This window comes from Mustela putorius, unplaced genomic scaffold, assembly GCF_011764305.1.
Source record: "Mustela putorius furo isolate JIRA1106 unplaced genomic scaffold, ASM1176430v1.1 tig00003853_pilon_pilon_pilon, whole genome shotgun sequence".
Classification (NCBI taxonomy): Eukaryota; Metazoa; Chordata; class Mammalia; order Carnivora; family Mustelidae; genus Mustela; species Mustela putorius.
This window is the reverse complement of record NW_025422005.1, coordinates 8,884,446-8,907,639: the sequence shown is the minus strand read 5'-3', so window position 1 is coordinate 8,907,639 and position 23,194 is coordinate 8,884,446. Positions and strand designations below refer to the sequence as shown.

Here is a 23,194-nt window from a genome sequence, read left to right as displayed (position 1 = left end):
CAGGGCCTGTTCCTGGTGAATGCTGCTTCCAGATGTGGGGGTGGGGAGAGATTCCTGGAATCTGTATCTTTTACACCCCAGGTGACTGGGTGGCCAAGCGGTAGTCACCTGACATCTGGGACTCCCTGGAGGGGAGCACCGGCCTCAGCTCTGAGGCGGCGAGGGTCTGCTGAGGCTCAAGAGTGACAAGGAAGGATTGCACCATGGGGACCCACCTCTAACGTCCAGTGACAAGTCATAGAGGGACAAGAATGCCTAGTTGCTCCCCTGCCCTGAGAGGAGCAAAAGCGCGGCTGGGCAAAGCTCCCCACCATCGAGAGGAACTTGTGGAAACACTCAACTTCTGGGTGTTAACTCTGTGAATCTACCAGCCCTGATTTAAGCCAACGACCCCAGGGGAGCGTGCACAAGCCAAGCCAAACCCGACTGCATTCCTGAGCAGGGGAAGGTCGAGGGATTCCTGAGGAGAGAGGCCCAAGAAGGTTGGCTGTGGTTTCCGATCTGCAGAGGGAGCCAGGGGCAAGCAGGGCCATTTTGAAGGGCCCATCATTCTTGAATGTGGCTTTGAAAATCCTGGCATACCAGGTGAAAACTGAGCACGACTAACACCTCGGGCTCTCGCAGAGCCTGCGAAGAAGTCCGAGGACGGCGAGAGGTGGTGAGCTTCCCACACGCGCTTCTGCAGAGCCAACGGTTTCTCTGAGTGGAGGCAGCGAAGGGGTCTAGACCGCCAGCTCCGGAGTCACATCGCCCGGGCTTGTACCCCAGTTCCTCCCAGCGTTGCCCATATAATCTGGAGCGAGTCACGGGCCCAAACCAAGCCTCCTTACCAGGCAAGAGGGACCAATGGCACCGCGCCACATAACCCTCAGGAAACACTCAGTGTCTGTCCAGCGGGTCACACAGCTGATCCTTAATGCACGCTGGTGACTAATGGGAACGTTACTACTTGAAAGTCCTGCCATGACAATACTTTGTACCTTTTGGAGGCAATCTATCCATTTTATTTAGGAAAATTTATTTAGAATTTATTCTGGGGAAGGGCCTGTGCTAGACACTGCTTCTCCACAGAGAAAAACAAATCTGTGACTGTGACCCAGGAGAAACAGCCGAGAAGCCAGTGTGCGCGCTAACTCAGGGCCACGCACTGCAGAGTCCCGTTTTAGGAATAAAAACCCCCACGTGTCATGTGGGTAGGTCCTGACCACTCGCTACAGCAGCATTACTGGCCACACTGTTGTCGATGGGCAGGGGAAGCCCAGGGCCTGGGTCATTCCTGGTGGAGCTGGGAGCGCAGCATCGCCCCAGTTAACGCACAACGAGCTCCTTCTGTGTGTGGGACTGAGGAGCAGAACCCCCGGGGACTAAGAACAGCCCAGCATAAACCTAAAACGAGTGCCTGGTGAAAAGCGTAAGCCTTCGAGGGCTCTTTTCTGTCTCTTAACCACCGCATACACCCATTCGGGAGCTCAGGAGACCGGCCAGCGGCGCACTCACCATGGGCTTCTGGTGGGAAGGGCCAGGGATGGACACGCCACTGCTCGAGTTCACTGCCTTCTTGGTCACCTGCACGTACACCTTCCCGTGGTCTTTGGAGACGAGGCAGTGGTAGAGATCGTCGTATTTGACTTCCAGGAAGATGGCCTCTCGGTCCACATAGTCGCCCCTCTTCAGGAAGTAGACGGCTTTGGAGGAGATGAGCACACAGTAGCTGTCGATGTTCTCCACGGCGATGAAGCTGCCGAGAAAGGGGGAAAATCAGTGTGACGCCCCGAGAGGAGCCTCAGCCCCCCGATGGCGGGGCTGCTCCTGCTCACCGAGCCGACAGGAGGGGAGGAGGCGTGCTGTGGGCTCCTGACCTTGAGTCCAGGCTCCCCTACGTCTACTACACCGTGAGCCTCAGTTTCCCCATTGCAAGCTGGGAATAAAGGTGTCACTGACCTCCCGGGGCTGTACAGCACGGGGGCTCCCTACACGGGGCTGCCCGAGAAAGGCAGCTCGTGATGACCACCAACAGCATCACCAAGAGAAACTCTATATCCTGACACTGCATTGTTGGGCAGGGGGCTTTCGCAGGGAGAGCTTTTGGGGAGCATAAGGCACAGAGGACACATGACATTACCCGGGCTTTGCTGGACACAACAGAGGAAAATACAAACTTTTCACCACTGACAAAGTAGCTGCTGACAACGTTCACTGCTAATGAAGGGCGGTGAAGGCCGGGCCTGGAAGGCGCGGGCGGCCACGCCGGCCAGCGTGGCGGAGGTGCAGGGTGGGGGCAGGGGGACGACGACTCGGATTTAAACTCGGTTCCCAAGCGGGCGGGTGCGGGAAGGCGACGTCCGCCTCCGTCCTTGTTGAGGCTCTCCCGGGAGGCAGCCAGGCCTCGGCTCCACACCTCAGTGACCGGGAACCCGGAGAACGCCGCTGCATGTTCAGAAAAGTCTAATAAATTAGAAAGTGCTTTCTGAAGCTGTGTCTTGCTTTGACTAATGTTCAGTCATTACTTGGAGGGGCAGTAGGGCCACCCGGAAAAAAATATCCCATTCCTCTTCCTCCATGGAGCTCCCAGATTTAAAGTGGAAATTTATGCATGTCAGACCTTTCAGCTCGGCTCCTGAATGAAGGGCAGTGACCCTTGGAAACGGCCACGGCAGCTCTCCGGAGCCTGGCCGCCTCCGCGGCATCTTGTGACAGCCCGCCACAATGGGGCGGCCACGTCGAAGGACAGCAAAAGAGACCAGATGACGGCAAGCATACTAAGAGCTGACGACAGGCTGGCTGTCAAGCTCTGGCCCCCTGGGACTTGATGTCCTGAGAGGAATTTCCAAACTAGCCGCTGAGCCGAAGCTCCCACTGGAACTGTTTGGGGACTGGGGTCCCACGATGGCTTTGTTTCTCGTCGGTCCCAGAACGGCTGCTGGGAGGGCGCCCGCCTGCCCGCTGGGGCCCCGGCCACTTTCCTTTCAGACCTACGCCTCCCCACCTGACGGTCTCCAGGTCCCCACTTCCCCAGGAAGCCTCACGGAAATGTTCCACGCCCGCCCCCACCTTCGAATGCTGAACTGCTCACCTTCGAGAGCCCGGCCAGACTCGGACGTGGCTCTCCAGGCTGATGCAGGAGCGGGGGGGGAGGGGGTCCGCATCGCACACCCCCGCGTCTCTCTGAGCCCACCACCACCGAGTCAGCCACCCCCTACGTACTCAAGTAAGTATCCGTCTGTTCCAGTTGCCATTTTAATTACAGCCTTGCATGACAAAAATTGGGGTTTATTGTTCTATTCTAACTGGTTGGCAATGCCAAGAATGCAGACTTGTAAAGTCTCAATGCCAAAATCAGAACTACCCGGCAGCTTTTGGTGTTCAGGCCGCTTAGTGCAGAATTTCCCACATTCTAGGTTCTGACAGTATCAAGGCAGGAGCGTTATCGCTTAATCAAACTGAAAGGAATCTCCAACAGCTCCTCCGGGGTAGGGGGAAGAAAGGAGAAACAGAGGGAGACAGAGAGAGAGACAGATGACAAAAGCATCCTGATGCAGACAGGAAGCACCACAGGCCCAGAACTTGCTGAGCAACTGACATGAAAACTGCAAACGGTCCATGGTTTCTGGGTACAGGTGGGCTGGGCATGCAATGGGCTCCCAAAGGAGGCCCCAAAAGTGGCCGCTGCCTGGGGGTGAGAGCAGGAATGTGCATTAAAATCCAACTGAGGGCGCCTGGGTGGCTCAGGCGGTTAAGTGTCTGCCTTCAGCTCGGGTCACGATCTCAGGGTCCTGGGATCGAGCTCCGTACCGGGCTCCCTGCTCAGCGGAAAGTCTGTTTCTCCCTCTGCTTCTCCCCCTGCCTGTATGGTCTCTCTCACTCTGCTCATTCTCTCTCAAATAAATAAAATCTTTAAAAAATAAAAAATAAAAATCCAGCTGAGGTTATTTCCTCTCCTGTGGTGCAGTGCGGACGGACCTACCCCATGACCCTTGCCCCCACCCGCACCTGTCTGGAACCTGCCGTAGCGGGCGCGGAGGCCCGGCCTCTAGAAAGCCGGCCTTTCCGTCCGGGCAGCTGCTCTTGCGCCCAGGCCGGGTGGCTGACATTATCAGTGCACTTTCCACACTGGAACACTTCCACAGGCTTTCAAATAGACTCCTTTCCAAGATGCCACACATGGCAAAGTCCTTAGTCCAGCCAGAGCTGCCGCGGGAGGAAGGGTGGCTCTGGGCTTGGAGGCTCGATGGTGGCACTTGTCACAGAGGAGGAAAGGCTGCCAGGCCGGGTGACTCTGCGCAGGCCAGCTGCCGTCCCTGTGGCTTTCTTCATCTGACAGAGGTGACGCTATCTGCCAGGTTCTTCACCAAGTGGCAAAGTCTGAAGAATTCATGGCCAGACCTCTGTTCTGTGCCCAGGGGCCCCATTCGGACCCTGAAGCCACCACCGGGAATCACACCCTCTGGACACGTGCATCAACTCTTTGAAGTCTTTTCAAATCAAGAGCAGATCAGAGCCGGTGCAAGTGAGAGGAGGAGAAACGGAGAGAGTGAAGCCATGGCCGGGGGCCGTGTCCCTGGAGCCGCCCGAGCAAGGACCCAGCGGCTGACACTGCAAACAGCTCTGCCTCTCTGTTTCCCTCCTGACGCGTGCCAACACCCCTACCGCCTGCCGCCAGTGCCCCGGGTTTCTTCCTCCTCCTCCTCCTCTTCGTCTCCTTTACAGCATCTAGGATGATTACAGCTCAGCTCTAGACTAGAGGTCCCCTGCTGTGGAGACAGATCCGAAACATGTCCCTCGTCTGTGAGAGGAGCCGCAGCTCGGGGTGACCGGAGAAGCCGGCCAAGGCAGCGCTCTCGGGCCTTCCCCTCTGCCAGCAGCACCGTCCTCTGTCCCTTTCTTCGGAGCCACAGCACTTTGTCCCTTCCGAGCCACCCACCTGCAGAAGCTGCTTCTCTCGGGAGGCGCGGCGTTTGCTCACACAGCTCACGGCGCCACGGCCGCCCTGGGGCTGTGTCTGGACACTGGGCTTCCCACTGTTCATTCTGGAACAAGCCCGTTTCACGCAGGGCTGCTCTTGGCCCACAAATGAAGGGACTGTGGTAAAACCTCACGGGATGGCACAGGACGAAAGCCAGTGTGGTCTCAGGGGGACCCTGGGCACACCCTTCTAGCCTCTGACCTGTTAAGAGCCCAGAGGTTCTCTGTGCACACACCCCCACAGGTCCCCACGCTCAGCATGTGCTCGGCCAGGCTGCTGCCCCTTCCTCCAGCCCCCCTCCTCCCTCAGCCTGCCTGGCACACTGGGCCACATCTCCATCCAGCCACACGGACAAGTGGCCCGGAGGTCACTCTCATCTCCTCCTCACTCCGACTCTGTATTTAGTCAGCGCTGATGCCACCTCCCCAAACCACCCCAGCTCTGTCCCCCCACTCCTGTTCGCAGCCACCATCTGCACTGGGGTCCCCCCACTATTGGCGCGGACCACGCCCACGGCCCCCCCTACTGCCTTCCTGTCGCGTGTCTCTGACTGTGATCCGTTTCTCTGCTGCCGGCAAGGTGACATTGTGAACATGTAATTCTCAGTGGGGTCCTCTTCAAAATCTCACCACTGCCTACAGGACAGGCGAGTTCAGTACAGCTCTTAGGATCTGGACTGTGGGCCACCTGCCACCACACCCGGCGGACCCCAACCATCCAGGAACTCTGCCGCCTCCACGCCTGTGCCCAGCACTAATCCTTCTCTTTGTTTGGGGCTTTCTCTCTCCTCTCCCAGGCACAATTCTCCTCATCCTGTTGGACCAGGTCAACCATCCATGGCCTTTCCTGGCTCTCCAAGCATTAATTAATCACTTCCCCTTGAGGCCTCATAACACACAGCTCACACTTCTATTTTTTCAAAGCAATCATACGTTATAGTTGGTTAGTAATACCGTCCTGCTTCCCCTGCCAGACTGCGAACTCGTCAAGGAAAGAAAAAAACTTCTCACTCGCTCTGGCACAGAGCAGCATTCGACACACTGACGCGCTAGGTAGTTTTACAAAATGACAGTGAATTTACATTGTAAGATCCAGGGGAGTCTGCCCGAGCACATGCAACTTTGTATGTTGGGACTGTATTTTACCCAGAAGTGAAGTTACAAAACTCTCTTGGAACTCTTGATCTAACTTATTATAGATAGAGTCAAGCCATTAACTTTTTTCAGCACAGCTGGCTGATCTGTCACATACAAATTTTCATTCAGGGGCATAGCAAAGAATGTCCAATTCCCTAAGTGTCAATGGTTATGGACAGATTATGATCCAGTTTGGAAAATGGAAGCAAATGAATTTTATCCCATTGCTCAAAAGGGTCTTTTTGTTGTTCTCGTTTTCAAGCTGTATCTGCTGCTATAACGTTTACATTGATGGTTCTATGCTGTCAGAATCAACACTATAACCTGCGCTCTAAAAAAATTTCTGATTTCTGTCTCTATCTGCAATTTGTGAAGAAGGGTAGGCGAGACCGGAAATACCATAAGCAGTACGGTTACAAAGAGGGCAAGGAAGGAGAATCTGCTCCTGAGTTCATTCCTTTCTGTGCTCTCGATGTGCTGACCACGTGCCCGTGCTTCCTTCGTCAGAGAAAGAACTGGTTTGGCTGGTGGGTTTACAGGCTGTTTTTCTGTTCTTTTTTTATACTTCTCTGTATTAAGAGGGGAAAAAAATCTCATAAATGTCACTTTCTGAAATGACATTTTGCAAATACAATCCAGTCGTCGAGCTCCAGAATAGTGCCAGGTCACGTGGGCGCCTCACAGGCACCCATTCTGATCAGGTTAAGAGCCACCTTAATGTTTACGATACTGGTATGTCACTTTGTCTGTGATCAAGTATTAGAAATAAAATAGTGACTTTTTTTCTTTTCTTTCCTTCTCTCTCTTTTTTTTTTTTAAATGAAAATGAGGTCTCTGGCTACAGATGAGATCCTAGTTATAAGGAAAAATTAATTTAATCAGATGGGACAAATTTTACTTTAACATCATCTTAACCCAGGATCCTATTTCAAAACCCAAACTAAAAAGAATGGGAAGCAACGGTAAGTCTGCAACATACCAAAGAAACAGTCAATTCTTCTGAAACCGAAGCCTTTTCAGCTCGCTAGACCCGAAATCCTCTGTCCGTAACTATCTTTTTAATACTAATTAATTAAATAAAATGAAAAATTAAATGAAACTTGACCTGGGAGGACAAAGTTGAAGTGCCCACGGCGCTGGGGACTTTGTGGGGTTTTCACTACATCAGGAAGTAATTACACAACATTTTCCAGAAGTGAAACAGTGAGTCTAACTGGAAAAAAATGTGGAAACATTTAGTTAGAACAGTAGAGCAAGGTATTAAAGACCCTTTTAAGGGGTTAACTCTGAAGGAAAATATGCAAATAATTAGGTCTTTAAGTATGTTTTTAATTACAATTCTAGGATAAAAGTCAGAGGTATAATTTGGCACTTGTGTGCTTTTCTTGAAAACCCCTTTCTTGCAAAGTGAGGATTCTAATGTTCACGTCACCATGAAGACCCAGCCTGACAACCTAGGATACTTAAGAGAATTTGCTGGCTTCCTTGATGACTTCTTCCTTGTACCGAGGAAGGCCACGGTCATGTGCTTTCTTCAAAATTCACTGGTGAGATTTACCCACAACCTTGGGTAGCAACACATGGTTTTCATCTTTAGAGTCAAAACTCATTCATCCCAATATCTTTCCCCAGTTCATATGAATTTCAAGAGTTTCATGAAATCAATTTTACTGACTTCAGTTTGATTCCAGTTTCCAGCCGTACGTGGCTCTGTTTTCAATGTGCATGTCTCACTGAGAACAATCCTGGGTTAGCAGTACCACACAATTTCTCCCTTGTGTTTTTGGCGCATGCCATTCTACTGAAAATGAATTTTGTAAGGGCCAGAGACGGTTCGAACCAAGTAGGGGTGAGTGGGGGAGGAAATTGAAAGCACAGCGTACAATCATTTATAATCTCAACCTTTGGCCAAAAAACCCCCAAAAGATGGCAAGGTGAATGCGTATTACTATAATGCGACACCGCCACTCTCCAGCTATCATTCATTCAACAAATATTTACTGCAGGCCTACTATGTGCCAGGAACAATTCCAGGTACTAAGGGTGGTCTAGAGAATGGAACAGACAGAAATCCCAGTGCTGCTCTGCCGGACCCAAGGAAGGACTCTCTGGGCCTGTCATCCAAAAGTTCCATCAGCAAAGCAGCATAACCGGGCAGCTGAGCCACTAAATCCTCCCCAAGGAGCAGGAATAGAAAGTCCTCCCCGGAGTGAAGCTTCCCAGGGAGTGTGGGTTTTGCAACGGTCTAGGCCCATGGGCCTAGACTTAAAAAGAAGCATGATACGGACTGAATTGTGTCCCTGCAGAATCCTTACATTGAAGCATTGAAGCCAGGAATTACTGTTAAATGATGTCACAACGGGTAAGGTCTCCATCCTACAGGGTTAGTGTCCTTCTAAGAGACACCAGAGCTCTTGCTTGCTCTTGCCGTGTGAGAAACAGCCAGAAGCTGGCCATCTGCAAGGCAGGAAGAAAGCGTTCACCAGGAACCAAACTGGCCAGTGCCTTGATCTTGGACTTCCCAACCTCCAGAACTGTAAGAAAATGGTGTTTTTTTATGGCAGCCGGAGCTCAAGCCATGTAACACACCACCATCCTTAAAAGCCCTTCCAGTAACACTGCAGGGGGTTTGGGTTATACAAAACACATTTGGGAAGAAGCCATCCGATCCAGTAAGCAGCAAATGATTTCTGGACTTAATTTTTGATGTCTCCATTCAAATATTGCTATAAAAATAGGAGATGAGGTCAGCTTAGCACTGTCTCTAACAATGACAATAATGGCTATCCTGAACTAACCTCTGCCTCAGATACTCCTCCATCAACCCAAAAATACTCACGGCCCTCAGAGCCTTCCTGTCTTAGCTTTAGCTTAAAGGATATGATAAATAAGCATTAAAAGAAATTAAGCAAGCATTTTGCTACTCATTAGGCATAACCAAACACCTTCTGACCGGTGGTTCTAATACAAACTTAAGTCACAGAGCCTTTTCTGCTAAAAGGGTGTCTGCAGGGGCGCCTGGGTTGCTCAGTGGGTTAAAGCCTCTGCCTTCAGCTCAGGTCATAATCTCAGGGTCCTGGGATCGAGCTCTGCATCTGGCTCTCTGCTCGGCGGTGAGCCTGCTTCCTCCTCTCTCTCTCTGCCTGCCTCTCTGCCTCTCTGATCTCTGTCTGTCAAATAAATAAATAAATAAATAGCCTTTAAAAAGGGTGTCTACAGAATATGCTAAAATAGCGATATACTGAGAGCTATCATATCAACTTGAAATAATTTCACTAACTGAAAACACCGCAAGACCCAAGGTATGTAAGGCTTAGCATTCAAAGAGTAACAAAACAATGTTTTAAAGATCGCTTTTCTTTAGTTTTCAGCTACTAGTGGTCTGCCATCTGTTTATCTGTTTTGTTCTGCAGCAAATAGCAGAACATCAGAGCTCCGGAACATCTTACACAGAAGAAAAGCCTCAACGTTGAGAACGTTTTACTCCTTATCTTCTCTTTGAACACACCAGGAAGGGACTGCCATTTCCGAGAAACAAAGCACTTGGGTCCCGCTGCGGAGCTCAGTTTGAGAACCCCTGCTTTGAGTTAAAGACTCTGGACAAGCAGTTCTACCGACACCTGTAGGATGTTTGGGCCACGGAATCTTGGACAGGTGCCAGGGTCTAAGAGACACGGCGCACTCGGGACGAGAGAAATGTCTGACTCCGAGACAGAGGAGACAACAAGCTCAGGGAGCCAACAGGGCCGGTGTCCCACTTACAATTCATCTTGAATGTTGTCCGTCAGTTTGAAGAGCTGCTCCTGCCCCTCCGCCTGGCTCTCCGAGTAGCGGGGCAGCAGCCCCTGGGGCCCGGTGCAGCAGCGCGGCTTCCGAACCCTCTGGGCTTGAGTCCTGCACGGGGAAGGGAACATCGAGCAGGGAGGTTAGGGGTGGTTAAAGGACCCCCTTCCTCATCCGAAATAAAAAGCACTCCATCGTACAAGGCACACTCTGGCTTTAGCGACGGGCAACAAGCTGCAGCCTCACCTGTGAAGGCACTAGGAGGGAGCTGCTGGAGACTCCAGTTTTGTTCTGTTTTTAAAGATTTTATTTATTTATTTGCGAGTGAGAGCGCCCGCAAGCAGAAAGAGAGAGAGAGAGAGGCAGGCTCCCTGCTGAGCAGGTGACCCCCTGCCCCCGACACGGGGCTTGATCCCAGGACCCCAAGATCCTGACCTGAGTCAAAGGCGTCTGCCTGTCTAGGCAACCAACGGAGGCACCCAGGTGCCCTGAGACTCTGGTTTTGACGAGAACCCTGCCTCTGCCGTTTCCTGACTGGGCGACCATGGACAACCGAGTTAGATTCTTGAACACCAGGTTCCAGTTTTTCCATAAAATAGGAGGACACATACCCCACGGACAGCTCACGGAGCCTGTGCCGGATGGGATGGGGGCTAGCTACCAGCGACGGCTCCTGCTGTTGCTGTTATTGAAACTTCTACTTGGGAAAATCCCACTTTTCTAGGAATCTTTAGGAGAGGCACCTCTCTGGACTTGGAAGGGCCAGGAAGAACAGTGTGGGGGACCGGGCATCTAGGAAGCACATGCCAGGATTCTGGATTCTTGGGAGGGCCTGGGCATAGGAATCCTGGGAGGGCGAGGAGAGGCTCCATGGACGGGGCCCAGGCCACAGTCTGGGATTCTGCAGCGGCTCTAACTCATGCCATTCGGCGGTTGGTTGCCCAAAGGAATCTGCTTTGCCATGGCTTTCAGGGTAGGCTGATGTTGTCTTTTTCCACAAACCATATACGGGGTAATTGATAAGTACTTTTCGGTGTTTTCCTAGAAACAGGAGTCCGTATTTGTCTTGGAAAGGCTGTGCATATTTCAGATGACTGATAAGAGTGTGCCGGTCTGTCCTCGGCCTTGTACTCGCTGTACTTTTCATTATTTGTTCCTGGATTCCACTGAAGCAAAACATCCCTCTCTAGACACAGCGAACAGAGAGGAATAAGGCTTGAATCAGCACTGAATCAGCCTTCTGAGCCATGCACTAATAATGGCAGTGCAGAGACCTACTTGCACAGAAGTAGGGCACAGAAGTACCCTAGAGGGCAAACTGGGGTAGTAATACGGACAGAAACAGCCAGAAGCTTGCCACAGGCCATGCAATGACGTAGTGGCGAAACTGGGACATTGCGAAGTGCTCCTGGGCCCAGGTCAACGCTCCGCTCCGGGCCGTGATGCGTGCAGTCCCACACCTGGTTAATGTCTGACATGTGCCAGAGCCAGAAATCCAGTAATACATTTGTACAAGTTCTGGACTAAGGATGGCCTAGATACCACTAATGTAAGGAGATTGGTTAGAAGTTTCAGTGATCTGTACTAAGGGAATGGGTAAAAAAAATTTTACACGTACTTACATATGCCCACTATACATAGTCGCAATTTCTTCTTCAAGATTTAGGCCCTTTAAGTGTTGTTGGCCTCAAGACTGGGTTGGCCAATTACATGCTCACCCTTGACTGAAGGTGGGAGAGCAGTGCACGGAGCTGCTGCAGGGCCACAGTGGAGAAGCCGGCCAGCTGCTGCTTGGGGGATGCTGGCCAAACACGGGGAGGGAGCGCGGTACCCTTTCCCGGGCAGCAAAGCCCTGCTTTGGTCACCTTGCCTGGGAGACAACTACTGTCATTCCAAGCCCTGCCCAGGGAGGGCTGATGAAGGGTCCTTTTCCCAAGGCGTCTTTCTCTCTACTATCCTGTTGCCCATGAAGTTCCTGGAAGAGGTTCAGGCTATTGGGGTAGAAGCCCAAAGGCCCCTCCCTCCAAGAGGAACAGGACGGGGCCCATTCCCCACAGTTTGCCAATGTTAAGATTTCATCCTGACACTTCTCACCCCATCTTCCCAATCCACTGGGAGGTCTGCGGGTTCAACACTCACACAGAGCCCCACTGCAACAACTTCTCCATCTCTATTTATAACTAGCGAACCATCTCCAGATGTGCAATGGATTATGACAACAGTCTTGTAATTTATTCTATTTGCACCCTGTCTGTTCTCCTCACAGCAACGAGAATGATGCTCTTCAAATACACGTTAGACCAAGCTAGCCATGTGTCCCAAGTACATTTGCTTCACGTCCCACTTAGATAAAACATTTGCTTAATTGCTAGGCTCCCCACCTGGAACATCCATGAAAAGGACTTTGTTTCAGTCACTGCTATCCTGGATTGAGAACAGTACCCGGTTCGTGGTTGAAAACAATAAACACGAGTTGAGTAAATGAATGAATGCAATTGTTGGCGGCAGGGGGCAGGACAAGGGCCATTTTCACCGGAACTCAAAAGTAAAAGTGGTGTACAAACTTTGGTGGAGAATTTGAAGACCAGAGGTTCTGAGCCTTGTAGGTCGACAAAGTTAAGGCAAAATATGAACCAGCTAGAATTATATCTTCCAGAGAGAAGGATCAAGGGTGTGTTTATACGTACACTGGTCAAAACGAAGGACAGGGCAGGAAGGCATAGTCATGAAATTAATGCCTTCGCTAACACATGTACTTTCCCTAAAAGAACAATCTTTTCATTAGTACCCAAAATGGGAACAGCCTGCTACCAGCGAGAGGAAGACTACAAGTCCCAAATTTCTCTGGCGGGATCCAAAGAAGCCAGAGAAGTCAAAGAAAGGAGGCTTGTTTCTGGACCTGAGCTCCCGGAAGGTGCATCTTGTAACAACTACAGAACAGTAGTGCCCCGTGTTATCGCATTATCAAATAGCTGTTCGGTGCATATAGTTATCTCTTTATTCCATGGCATCCCTCAGAATCTGCCCCAAATTTCACTGACTCAGCCTCACCTCCACTCCCGACACATGTCTGAAGTAAACTATAAGCCCATCCAAACACCAGAGAACTGGAAAGTCAAGTAGCTCCCTTGTGGGTCTATACGGCCTATCCATTAAGTTTCTTATTTGTCTTCCCCAACAGGTTGCAAAGTGTCTTCCCACTTCCAAGGTCCTCGTTCTGTGACCAACCAACCACCACGGACAGCTGGCCATAGCATTCAGACACAACCGACTGGACCAGCCCACTGTGGCATTCAAGGCTTATTTTTCACGTGGACATAGAAGAAAAAGAGTTCAGCTTTGTCCTGGAAGGAAACAGTCTTCCCTTATAGTCTCGTAACTGTAGGGGCTGCTAGAAGGTGTGGTTTAGAGATACTCTTACAAGGAGCACAAAGGTGTTAAAGGAATTCTTCCCCAAATCTCCTATTTCTTTGTTGCTGCTGGTACCTCAAAAACTATCCTTTCTTCTCCAAAACTCATCTAGAATGTTAACTTCGAAAGCCCAAGCTGGAGGCTGGAGGCAGTATGTGCACGCGCGCGCGTTTGCACGTAAAGTCGCTGCGTGTGAACAAACCTGGCACCAAACTTAATCAAGTAATTATGAACGAAAGTCCATAAGCTAGTGTTTTCAAACCTTGTAAGCCAGCAAAAACTTTAAAGTGAACTTCTCCACTGTGGGCCACTGGGTGATGGAACTGTTTTGTCCATCTGTTGACGAGAGCACTCTAAATTCCAATAACCCTTTGAAACCAGTGGGGCTATCGGTAACAGCAATCCTGTTTGTTCATCCGTTGTGACTCAGGTTCACGGCGTGTCTGTTTCTGAGACACAGTTCTTAAGTCACTTCCCTGCATTCGCGCTCCCTGGGAGCCTAGGAGCGCCTGGAAGGAAAGGACTCTACTCTCTTTTAAACCGCGTTTTAAGGTTCGGCTCATCATTATCCTTGGTTCAAGGCCCACTGTCATCATTGACCTTTTCTTTCTTTATTTTAGATGGTATAATAAACATCCGGGAAACCACCATCCCCAACCCACAAACGCCATCATTGACCATAACCTGAAGGTCTCTGTGTGGTCCTCTGCTGCTCCTTCCCACCCCCTGCTCCTCCCCCACCTAAGACAGCCACGATTCTAAATCTTGTACTTCGCATTCCTCTGCGTCTCTTCTTCCTGTAGTCTTAGTACCTGTCAACATACGCTCTGGTAGAGTCTCATTATATTCTTTGGCTTTAGCTGTTCTAGTCTTTAAAAGGATGTCACTGCCTTTTTATGTTTGGGGGCTTACTTCTTCCTTTTAAGTCACACTGCTAAGATTCAGCCCTTCTTTCGTGTGCATTTTTAACCCATTTATCGTACTTGCTTATTTCTCTCACTCCATCGTAAGGATCTATGATTCATCTGTTTCCCTGTGGATGGTACATGGGCTATTTCCAGGTTTTGCTATTACACACAAGGCTGCTATGAACATTCCTGTAAATGTCTCCTGATGAAAGGAGGGAAGAATTGCTTCGGGTACATCTATTCAGGAGGTATTTGCTGGATCATCAGGCATGAATGTTCACCTGACAAGACGATTTAGGTTGTTTTCAAATCTACACTCCCACCAACAATGCACGGAAGAAAGCCGCGCAATCCATATCCTTCCCAGCACCTGGTACCATCTAGGACAACCCGTCCAATAACACAGCCTCTCGTCTAGTACGGCTACTGACCAACTGGAAAGTTGCTAGTGTGAGCAAGGAACTGAATTTTTACTTATTTATTTGGAATTGAATTTTTAAAATGTAATTTAAATTAGGGGTGCCTGGGTGGCTCAGTCACTAAGCATCTGCCTTCAGCTCAGGTCCTGATCTCAGGGTCCTGGGATCGAGTCCCGCATCGGGATCCCCGCTCAGCAGAAAGCCTGCTTCTCCCTCTCCCACTCTCCCTGCTTGTGTTTCCTCTCTCACTGTGTCTCTGTCAAATAAATAAATAAATAATAAAATAAAGTAAATGTAGTTACAATCAATTTAAATTTAAACTGCATGTTAAACAGTACTGGTCTAGATTCTCAAGGTTTGGTTACTCGAATGGATACAAAATGGCACCCTGATTTTTTTTTTTTTAATATTTTAAATATTTATTTGAGAGACAGAGTGCGAGAGTAAGCAGAAGTGGGGGAGGCAGAGGGAAAGGGAGAGGTAGACTCCTTGCCGAGCAGAGAGCCCGATACGGGTCTTGATCCCAAGACCCTGAGATCACGACCTGCGCTGAAAGCAGACATTCAACTGACTGAGCCAACCCAGCCGCCCCTCCTGTTGTTTCCTTCTCATGCCCACCTTTCTTTTTCCACCTAAAGGACGGTGGTGGCCATTACAGGAAATGGAGCGAGTGGATGCTCGAGTGGGAGGGTCGTCTTCTAAGGTCCGCTGGCCCACCACTGCGGGGCCAACCTATGGCTTCCTCTGCTGGCCTTGCTCCCTATCCCTAGGTCACCTTCCCTGTCGGGGTGTGCTGCTCCTTGGGCAGGGTCTTGGCACCCTGGCCCCGGGGATGACTGACCCTCCACTACACAAGACATGGCAAAACCCCGCCCACTCACCTCTCATTAGTTGACGGCGTCTCTTACTAACGCTTGACATAAAAGATGGTTTAAAACACAAGTCTGTTTAGTGCATATGCAGCAACTCTGCCTCCGCAAACCTTTGTTTAGCCAAAGGTCTGTGGTGTATTTAATTGCTGCCAGCTGGGGGTTTGTCGGCCATTTTAAGCTCTCAGCTGCTGCGGTTTATAAATTTCACAGTGTATAGAAAGAAGCAGGCCTTCCAGTCAACCAGCTAATCCAAAATGTCAGCACCAAATGAACTTGAGCTTTGAACTCCATGAAAATGTCAGAGAGTCGGCTGTGCGGCATGGAGGACTCTTCCCCCAGGGAAGGGGCTGCTGATACAGTGGCTGATACACGGAAGATATCCACCCGGTGAGCGTGATCGGTACAGAGTAGGTCTGCATCTGGTTGCTGCCGTCTGACACACACTGGCGGCCTCGAACCGACGATGAGGATAATGAAAACAATTCACGTCGTTTTCTTTAAGCAACAATAAATCCAAACAAGGTGACACCGGGAGATCTAACCAGTTCCACTTGGGTTGATCTTGCCTTTCAGCCCGAGGGTCAACAGTGGCCACCCATGATTTGTTCTTCGTTGATCTGATGAGTAACTATGTCATAGCTCGATTGGTTGAAGACAGATGCTGTACACACAGACCCATACCCCCGTACAGCTTAAGTTAAGCTATTAGTCGGCTGAGAAATTTGTCATGGCCAATGTCTATCAACCAAGGGAGGTTCAAAAACAACCAGTAAATGAGGAGAAAGTGTATGTGTCAGACACGTGACTTCCTACTACAACAGAATGTTTATTCACCCGATGACTGCCATCTTCCTCGGGGCTGTGTGTACTGACCCCGACAGAGTGATGGATTGTGCCTGCATTTACTTGATGTGTGTGTCCGAGACTTTTGTTTTAATTAAATATCTTACAGATATATACTGTGCTCAGCTGAGCACAAACAGTTAAGCTCAGAACAGAAGGTCAACCCAGACTATCTCTTCAAATATGGTTAATGGATGACAGCTCCAAGATACCGGGATTCTTGACTGAGTGGTTCAACCAAACATTTGTCAGTTCTCTAAAAGGACTCAACAGTCTGTCTAAACAATACTCAGCCCCGGAATGGAGTTTAACCGACTGGTTAAAGCTGCCCCCCATACCCACTGTGGTCGTGTCTGGAAGTTCAGGAAAGCCCGCCGCACCATGAGTCCCACCTCAGCCTGACCTCTAGCCCTCTCGTCCCTACTGTGCTCACTTCCGAAGACTAAGTGGGAAAGCATTTTCCCCCCACAGATTTTACTCCTTTCAGTGGAAACTGTAATCAGAGGAGATTCTGTGAGAGGATGAAGGCCTCTAACATTTGGCTCAGTTCACATGAGAAATTCATCCCCTCAGTTCCATGACAAACAGAAATCCACTTTCTAGAACCTACTGAGATAGCATTCAATCCACTGGTTTACTAATAACTGCTGAGCTCTTGCTGCACTGAACCTTGAACCCAGAAGATTGCACCAAATATTCAAACCATTGTAGCAAATGCTACGACAATTTGGATTCTCAATGTGAAAAACATAGGTTGGGCAGAATGAAACCAAGGATCCAAAGTAAGGCAGCCGGAAAAACGAGCTTGCTCCGAGCCCTGGAAGGGCATGTGTCTTCCTCTGGCCCCACAACCCCATGTAATGACTTTTCCTGAGCTATCACCAACAGAGGCTAGTGCCAGGCCTTTGGGAAGACAGGGATGAATCAAGTTTCCAGGGACCCTGCTGGAGTCTAACGTAGAAGATAAACAAACAGAAGGCAGCAATTCTAATGCAGCGGGGGGTGGGGGGGCACCCGGGGAGTGGCCAGGCTCCGCGGCCAGGTTTCTTGGTCAGAACCCCAGTTCCACCACTTACAGTGACCTGTGGCAAGTTAACCTCTTGGGGCCTTGGTTTGCTCATCTGTAAAATGGGGATGCTAATAATGAGGTTGTTGTGAGGAGTAAATAATGTGTCTAAGCGCTCATAACAGTGCCTGGTACGTGACAGGTGATCAACAAAATGCTGCCTGGGACGGTGACGGCGACGAGGACGTACCCGTGGAGCGCGCCGTGGGTACCAAGGCAGGCCCTTACCTAGCTTAGGTCGCTGAAGCCGGGATGGGCTTGGGTCCAGAAGCTAATCCTTCTCAGTTAGTTTTCTTTTTGGCGAAACTGCTTTAGACAGAAATATTTCCCTTTTCCTTCTGCTTTCTTGTTAACATTCTACTTCCTTCTCTCTAGAGTTCCACATTGTATTGTCACAATTGAAAAATGTGGGAAAGATGCTGATTCATGAAATCGTTAGCAATTACATTCCTATCGCCGTGAAGGTTTCAGTAATTTGACATCCTGCAGTGGGGACATTTCCTGGGCTGGGCTCTCTCCCATCAGTGGGATTCACACCTGACTTGTTTATAGGGGTCAAGGCTTCCTATAACCCAACACATGTTTTGGGGACCCCATGACATTACAACGGTGACAGCTGGTAGGACTCATGCCAACAGATAGGCCTGCGGGGATTTAACCTCTAAGAACAACACTACTGGAAAGTTTCTTTCCTGGAGGCAACTAACTGCCTCGGAGGTGAGCCTACCTGTTCATGAGGCTGGGGGAGGGGCAAAGCCAGCGGCTTCATTAAGATTTCCAATCAAGTGGCTAACATTATAGTTAGATTATGGCCTGATAGAGCCTCGGATTTCCTAAAATTAAAATGCCTTTCTGTATGCATCCAGGGGTTGCTTTTTTGTTCTGGTTTGGTTTTTGTTTTTTAATAGCAGACAGCTAAAAAGTGGTTTGCGACTTTCAACATCATTACAGAATCGAGGTATTTGACCACCATAAGCTTTGTTTGTGTTCTAAACACAGCGTTCTGAATCAGGATGTACTGCTTACAGGAATCTCTCAAGCCACTGGCAAATTCCTTGCTAACCTGTCACCTCAAATGTCAGTCCCAAGATATTTCACCTGGGCCGGAGCACACAATTCCTGGTAAACTTGATTTTGTGGCCAGTTGATAACAAGCTGATTAAACCAATAAATCAGATCTTTCCAGACTGATTTCTGGCAAATGATTACTAATTTCTTTCTTTAATCTTTATATTATCTACCTTCTCCCAAAAGTTGATCTCTTTTAAGAGAAAGATGAAATTTCGGAGAATGGTTGCACGGGGAAGAACACAAGCCTTTGGAAAAAGACACAGACTGAAATCCCAGTCCGTTCACTTATTCAGTGAGTGATCTTGAAGAAGTTACTAGATTGCTGGCAGCCTCAGTTTGTTCATCAACAAATGGGAATATGAAACTTGCTTGCTTGATTGATAATGCCGAGATAACACACGAAGAGAACATAACACAGTGCCTGGCACACAGCTCCTCATTAAAAGTTGTCTCCCTCTCCCCTACCCTTATTCAGAACTCTTGGGTGTTTCCTCAATGGAAAATACCAAAATGCACAATGTTTAAAGTTTAGATTTAAAATGGAAGCCTGAAAATCACTGCGGAAACTTGATTTGCTGAATCTGTACGAATGACGCAAAAGCAGTGGGTGGGGTGATCGGATGCACAGGTGTCTGCGGGAAGGAACAGCCCTGCCCGAGGGGGCACTCACCTGGTTGGCACCATCCATCCTGTGTCCTTAAAGAGCTGGAGCTAACCCACTGCGTGGCTCATTAAACCACACTAAATGGCAAAGTCTAAAATTGGAACGGGGAATTTTGGAACATTGTCATTCATCACAACAGAGGTTTTTTAGAACGTTTCAGTGGCAGAACGCTTTCCCTAAATGACGTTTGTAAGGTAACCTGCCTACACCCTGAAAACGGGGCTGGGGACGGGCCCTCAGCATGGCTCACCCCCGGCCCGCGGCCGCTCCATGCTCCTGTGCGGAGGGCCTGCCCCATGACCACAGCAGGAATGGGGTGCGGCAGCCTACCTAGGGGCTGCTTGTCATTTGTTTGCTGGTTTTTTTCAAGCCCACCCCTTGATCCAGGCCGGAAGTTCCGTACGACCTTCTGACATCAGGCAGAGTATGGGTGGCGGGGAGTGGTGGTGGAGAAAGACAAAGAGGGAACAGGAGGAGACGCCTCAGAACCAGACCAGATGCAAGATTAACTAACACCCGTCAGGAGACTCAAAGTTTCCCCACAGCTCCCACTCTCCCAGGGACAAACAGGCTCTGTTTCAGGCCCTGAGCTTCGCCTGGAGGTCGTAGAGGGTCACACTGAGACCCTGGGAGGATAATGCCCCCCCCCCCCCCGCCCCACAGCCACCAACCTCTCCCAGGGAGGGGGCTTGCGTTCTGAAGCCAGCCGTGGCCTGGAGCGCAAGCTAAGTGTCAAACAGAATCAACATGGAACCAGAGTTTTCTGTCCAATGCACTGTTCAACCGCAGCACCCCTTGCAGTTCTCGGCACAGGCAGACACAATAAATGGACCGATGACCACCAGACTGTGTTGGCACCGGTGGCAGGAGGGCAGGAGCTGCTGCTGCTGTAGCAGAGGCAGCAGGGGGGCGGGCGGGGGTAGTCTAAGCTCAAGAAAGGTGGGGACTTGGTGACAGATGACCCAGGAACCCCCGGAGCACAGGCACACGGGTCCTTCCCTCACGGGGGTATGCCACAAAGTTACTGCCTCAGTGGTGTTCTCCCAGGGAGCCACGGGACAGCCACCTGATGGCCCTGGGGGACCACGTATCCTCTGCACTCTTCCAACAGAAGGAAGAGTGGGGCCTGGCCCTCCTGAAGCTGTTCAGAGGCCCCGTGTCCTCCTGTCTCGACACTCAGTGCTTACACAGCTCAGAACCTTCCAGCCAAGGTGACTGATTCTCTGTGCTAGCTCAAATTCCAGGGAGAACTCTGTTCAAAGGCTTGTTTTGTACGGCTTCTATGAGCTCAGTCCTAAGTTTCAGTCTTTGACCTAGAAACAGAAAGGAAGCGGCCCCTCCATGACCCCCTCATCTTTCTGTGACCAGCTGGTGCTTTTTTATTGTTTGTCATCAAACGGAACCTGCGGCGGAGCCTTCCCAGAAGCCAGGGCCACCTCTAGTCAAATCTGGCCCTCCGGCAACAAGAGATGGCACCTTCTCTTTGAACTTGGGTCAGACTGGCTCGGGCCCATCATTCTGGTGGCCTCAAGAGTATCCTGGATTTTCAGGCAAAAGAAGAGATTTTTCCTGCCCTGGCTCTTGCCACAGCAGCTGGGTAGAAAGCCGGAGCTAGAATAAGGCAAGGAGAACCTCTACGTGTCGGAGTGGGGAGTGGGGAGTGGGGAGTGGGCTCCACGGGTTCCATGGCGTCCCTTCTCTGTGGACAGGACAGAAGCAGGACACAAGCTGGCAGCTCCGTGATACCCTCGGGGGCCCCTACAAAAGCTGCGTGTCTGGCTGGTGCCGTGACGTTCGAGCCGGGGACAAAAGATTGTTCTTTATTTGGCGATAAGAAGGTCACGCTGCTTTATAATTAAACGCTGCCAGTGTGAACATGAATGGGACTGATCGCCACAGTCCATCAACCCTTGGCAAACTGGTTTGTTTGGTCTGGACAGCAAGCAACATTCCACACTACTGGATTTTTTTCCCTCCCAGCTCCCCTGTGGGCCCATCACCCCCCAAACCTTTTTTTAAAAAAATTACAATCTGTTCTGCTGTCTCAGGTTACATTCTGTAAATAATAAGCAACACTGATGAAATGCAAAAAGCTGAAAATTTGTAAAAGCAGAAAGATCTGCAGTGTGTCCCACATCTGTGTCACATTAAACACTGCACTCAACAGATCCGTGGATTCCTGTCTAATCAGCGCATGAGGGCGACGTGGGCTGGAGCGGCTCTCGTGCCACAGGACACAGGGTCATCGGACGCAGGCAGGGAGGGGCAAGAGCTGGCACCAGGAGGCGGGTTCGCCAAGCACCTCGGTGCAGATGACACGTGGCTGCCGGCGGCCTGGGTTCTGGCACATGTGCGTGGGAGATGGCAGTGATTAGGTCACTGGGGAGCAAGCCCTTGGCCCCCTCCTCCGTGCTCCTCAAGGCCACTGAAGCTGGGCCCATGGCGGTTAGCCTAAATAACATGTTTTATGACACAATGTCTCATTTGAAGGAGTTGGCTCCATATACATTAAAATGACGGCAAAATAAAAATAGAACAGAAGGAAACCAACTGATGTCCATTTGGTAAAATGCTTAGAAGCAACCAGGGACGAAAGTTGTCATGCCAGGCAAAATCTGACCCCATCTTTATCTCTCAAGCATCTCTCCCTCTCTCTCTCTCTCTCACACACACACACACACATGCAAAAGCACAGGCACTCACACCCGCATTTAAGAAAAACTGGCACAGCATGAGAGAGAGACTGGCATGTTTTAAACTTGTGGCATCGTGTTGAGTCCCTGAACAATTATAAGGCTCCGTATTGGAAAAAGCCAGATTCAGACTCAACAACCAATCTTTACACAGAGCAGCACAAAAAGCCTCTAAGGATACTCCAAGAAAAAACCAAGTACACGGCCACCACAGCCAGCTCGCTTAGCTCATATTTTTGCCATCAACTTTACATGATAGACACCAGAATGAAGACGGCTGGGCCCCCACGGTCCACGCTGTGTCCCTGCAGCTGTGTTTGTTCACTGTGCTGACTATACATGGGGCAGGTCACTGTCACGACATTCCTAGAGGAAGTTTTTAAATTAGTATTCCATCTCATGGAGGAGGAAGTCGTGCCTTTGAGAGATTACCAAGGCTGCTCAAGGCCATTCAGTTGGTAAGTGCAAAGCCAAACTTGATCTTGGGTCTTTCTCATTCTCTTTGACTCAGTAAGGTTATAATCAGGGTGACTGCTGATGAAATCTCTTTAGTAAATACTCTGACCCATCACTGGATTGGGCATTCTGGCCATCCTAGAGGGATACCAGTGGAGGCACAACCATGACCTCAGGAAGCTTATCATCTAGCTGGGAAGGTAAGACGGACATCCTCGAAATGGGTGGGGAGGAGATGTGGAAAATGCACCTGTGACGAGCATGCTAGGAGGGCTGGCGCCACACAGACACAGGGCACGGGGGGCTTCCTGGGAAGGCCTGGCTTCAAGCAGGGTCCTGCCTACGGGCAGAGCGAGATTTTTATGAAGACAACAAGGTACATCAATACCTATCCGCCAAGTTTTACAAACGGAACTAGTGGTGATCAAATACGGAGAAGTCACACAGAAGGAAATCAAGACAAGATAACAGACCACACCGCATACAACCCTGAAACATTTGTCTGAAGCCTCTTTCCCAGCGCGAGAGCAACTGACTGAAGCTTGTGAGCAGTGACGGCTGTCCTTTCAAAGTGGAGGTGCGGACGTTAACTGACAGGGATTCGCACAGTGACTCAACTCAATGTCAGTAATATTTGGAAGGAAAGTATGTACTAATACGGATGAGAAATTGTTTAAATGACAACTTTTGGAAGGGTTGGGCCAAGAAAGGGGAGAGGAGACAAAGCCAAACACTAGGAAGGGAGACACACTCCACTCTCGAGGGCTGTGGGAAGGGCTGGGGTGAGGCATATGCAAAGGGAATTCACGAAACGAGAAATGCAAACTGCCAGCAGGAGTAGGGAAGATGGCTCCGCGCTAATTATCGAAGAGGTGCGCGCAGTGACATGGGACCATTCACTCCCTCAGA

At 50.1% G+C, this 23,194-nt stretch overlaps 1 protein-coding gene across 13 annotated transcripts in view; it reads right to left on the bottom strand.

The window, feature by feature from the left end:
• Positions 1–23,194, bottom strand: part of VPS13D (vacuolar protein sorting 13 homolog D) — a 253,025-nt gene that overhangs the window by 3,439 nt on the left and 226,392 nt on the right. For 9 of the 13 annotated variants that reach the window (XM_045063766.1, XM_045063770.1, XM_045063767.1 and 6 more), the window contains 2 exons: positions 9,862–9,993; positions 1,498–1,738 (listed from right to left, as the gene is read on the bottom strand). In XM_045063766.1, the coding sequence (XP_044919701.1) occupies positions 1,498–1,738; positions 9,862–9,993 (373 nt within the window). Of the gene's footprint in view, positions 1–1,497; positions 1,739–4,125; positions 6,669–7,204; positions 7,313–9,861; positions 9,994–23,194 lie in introns of those variants that run through there. The other 4 variants (XR_006601666.1, XR_006601668.1, XR_006601667.1 and 1 more) reach the window with 3 other exon arrangements.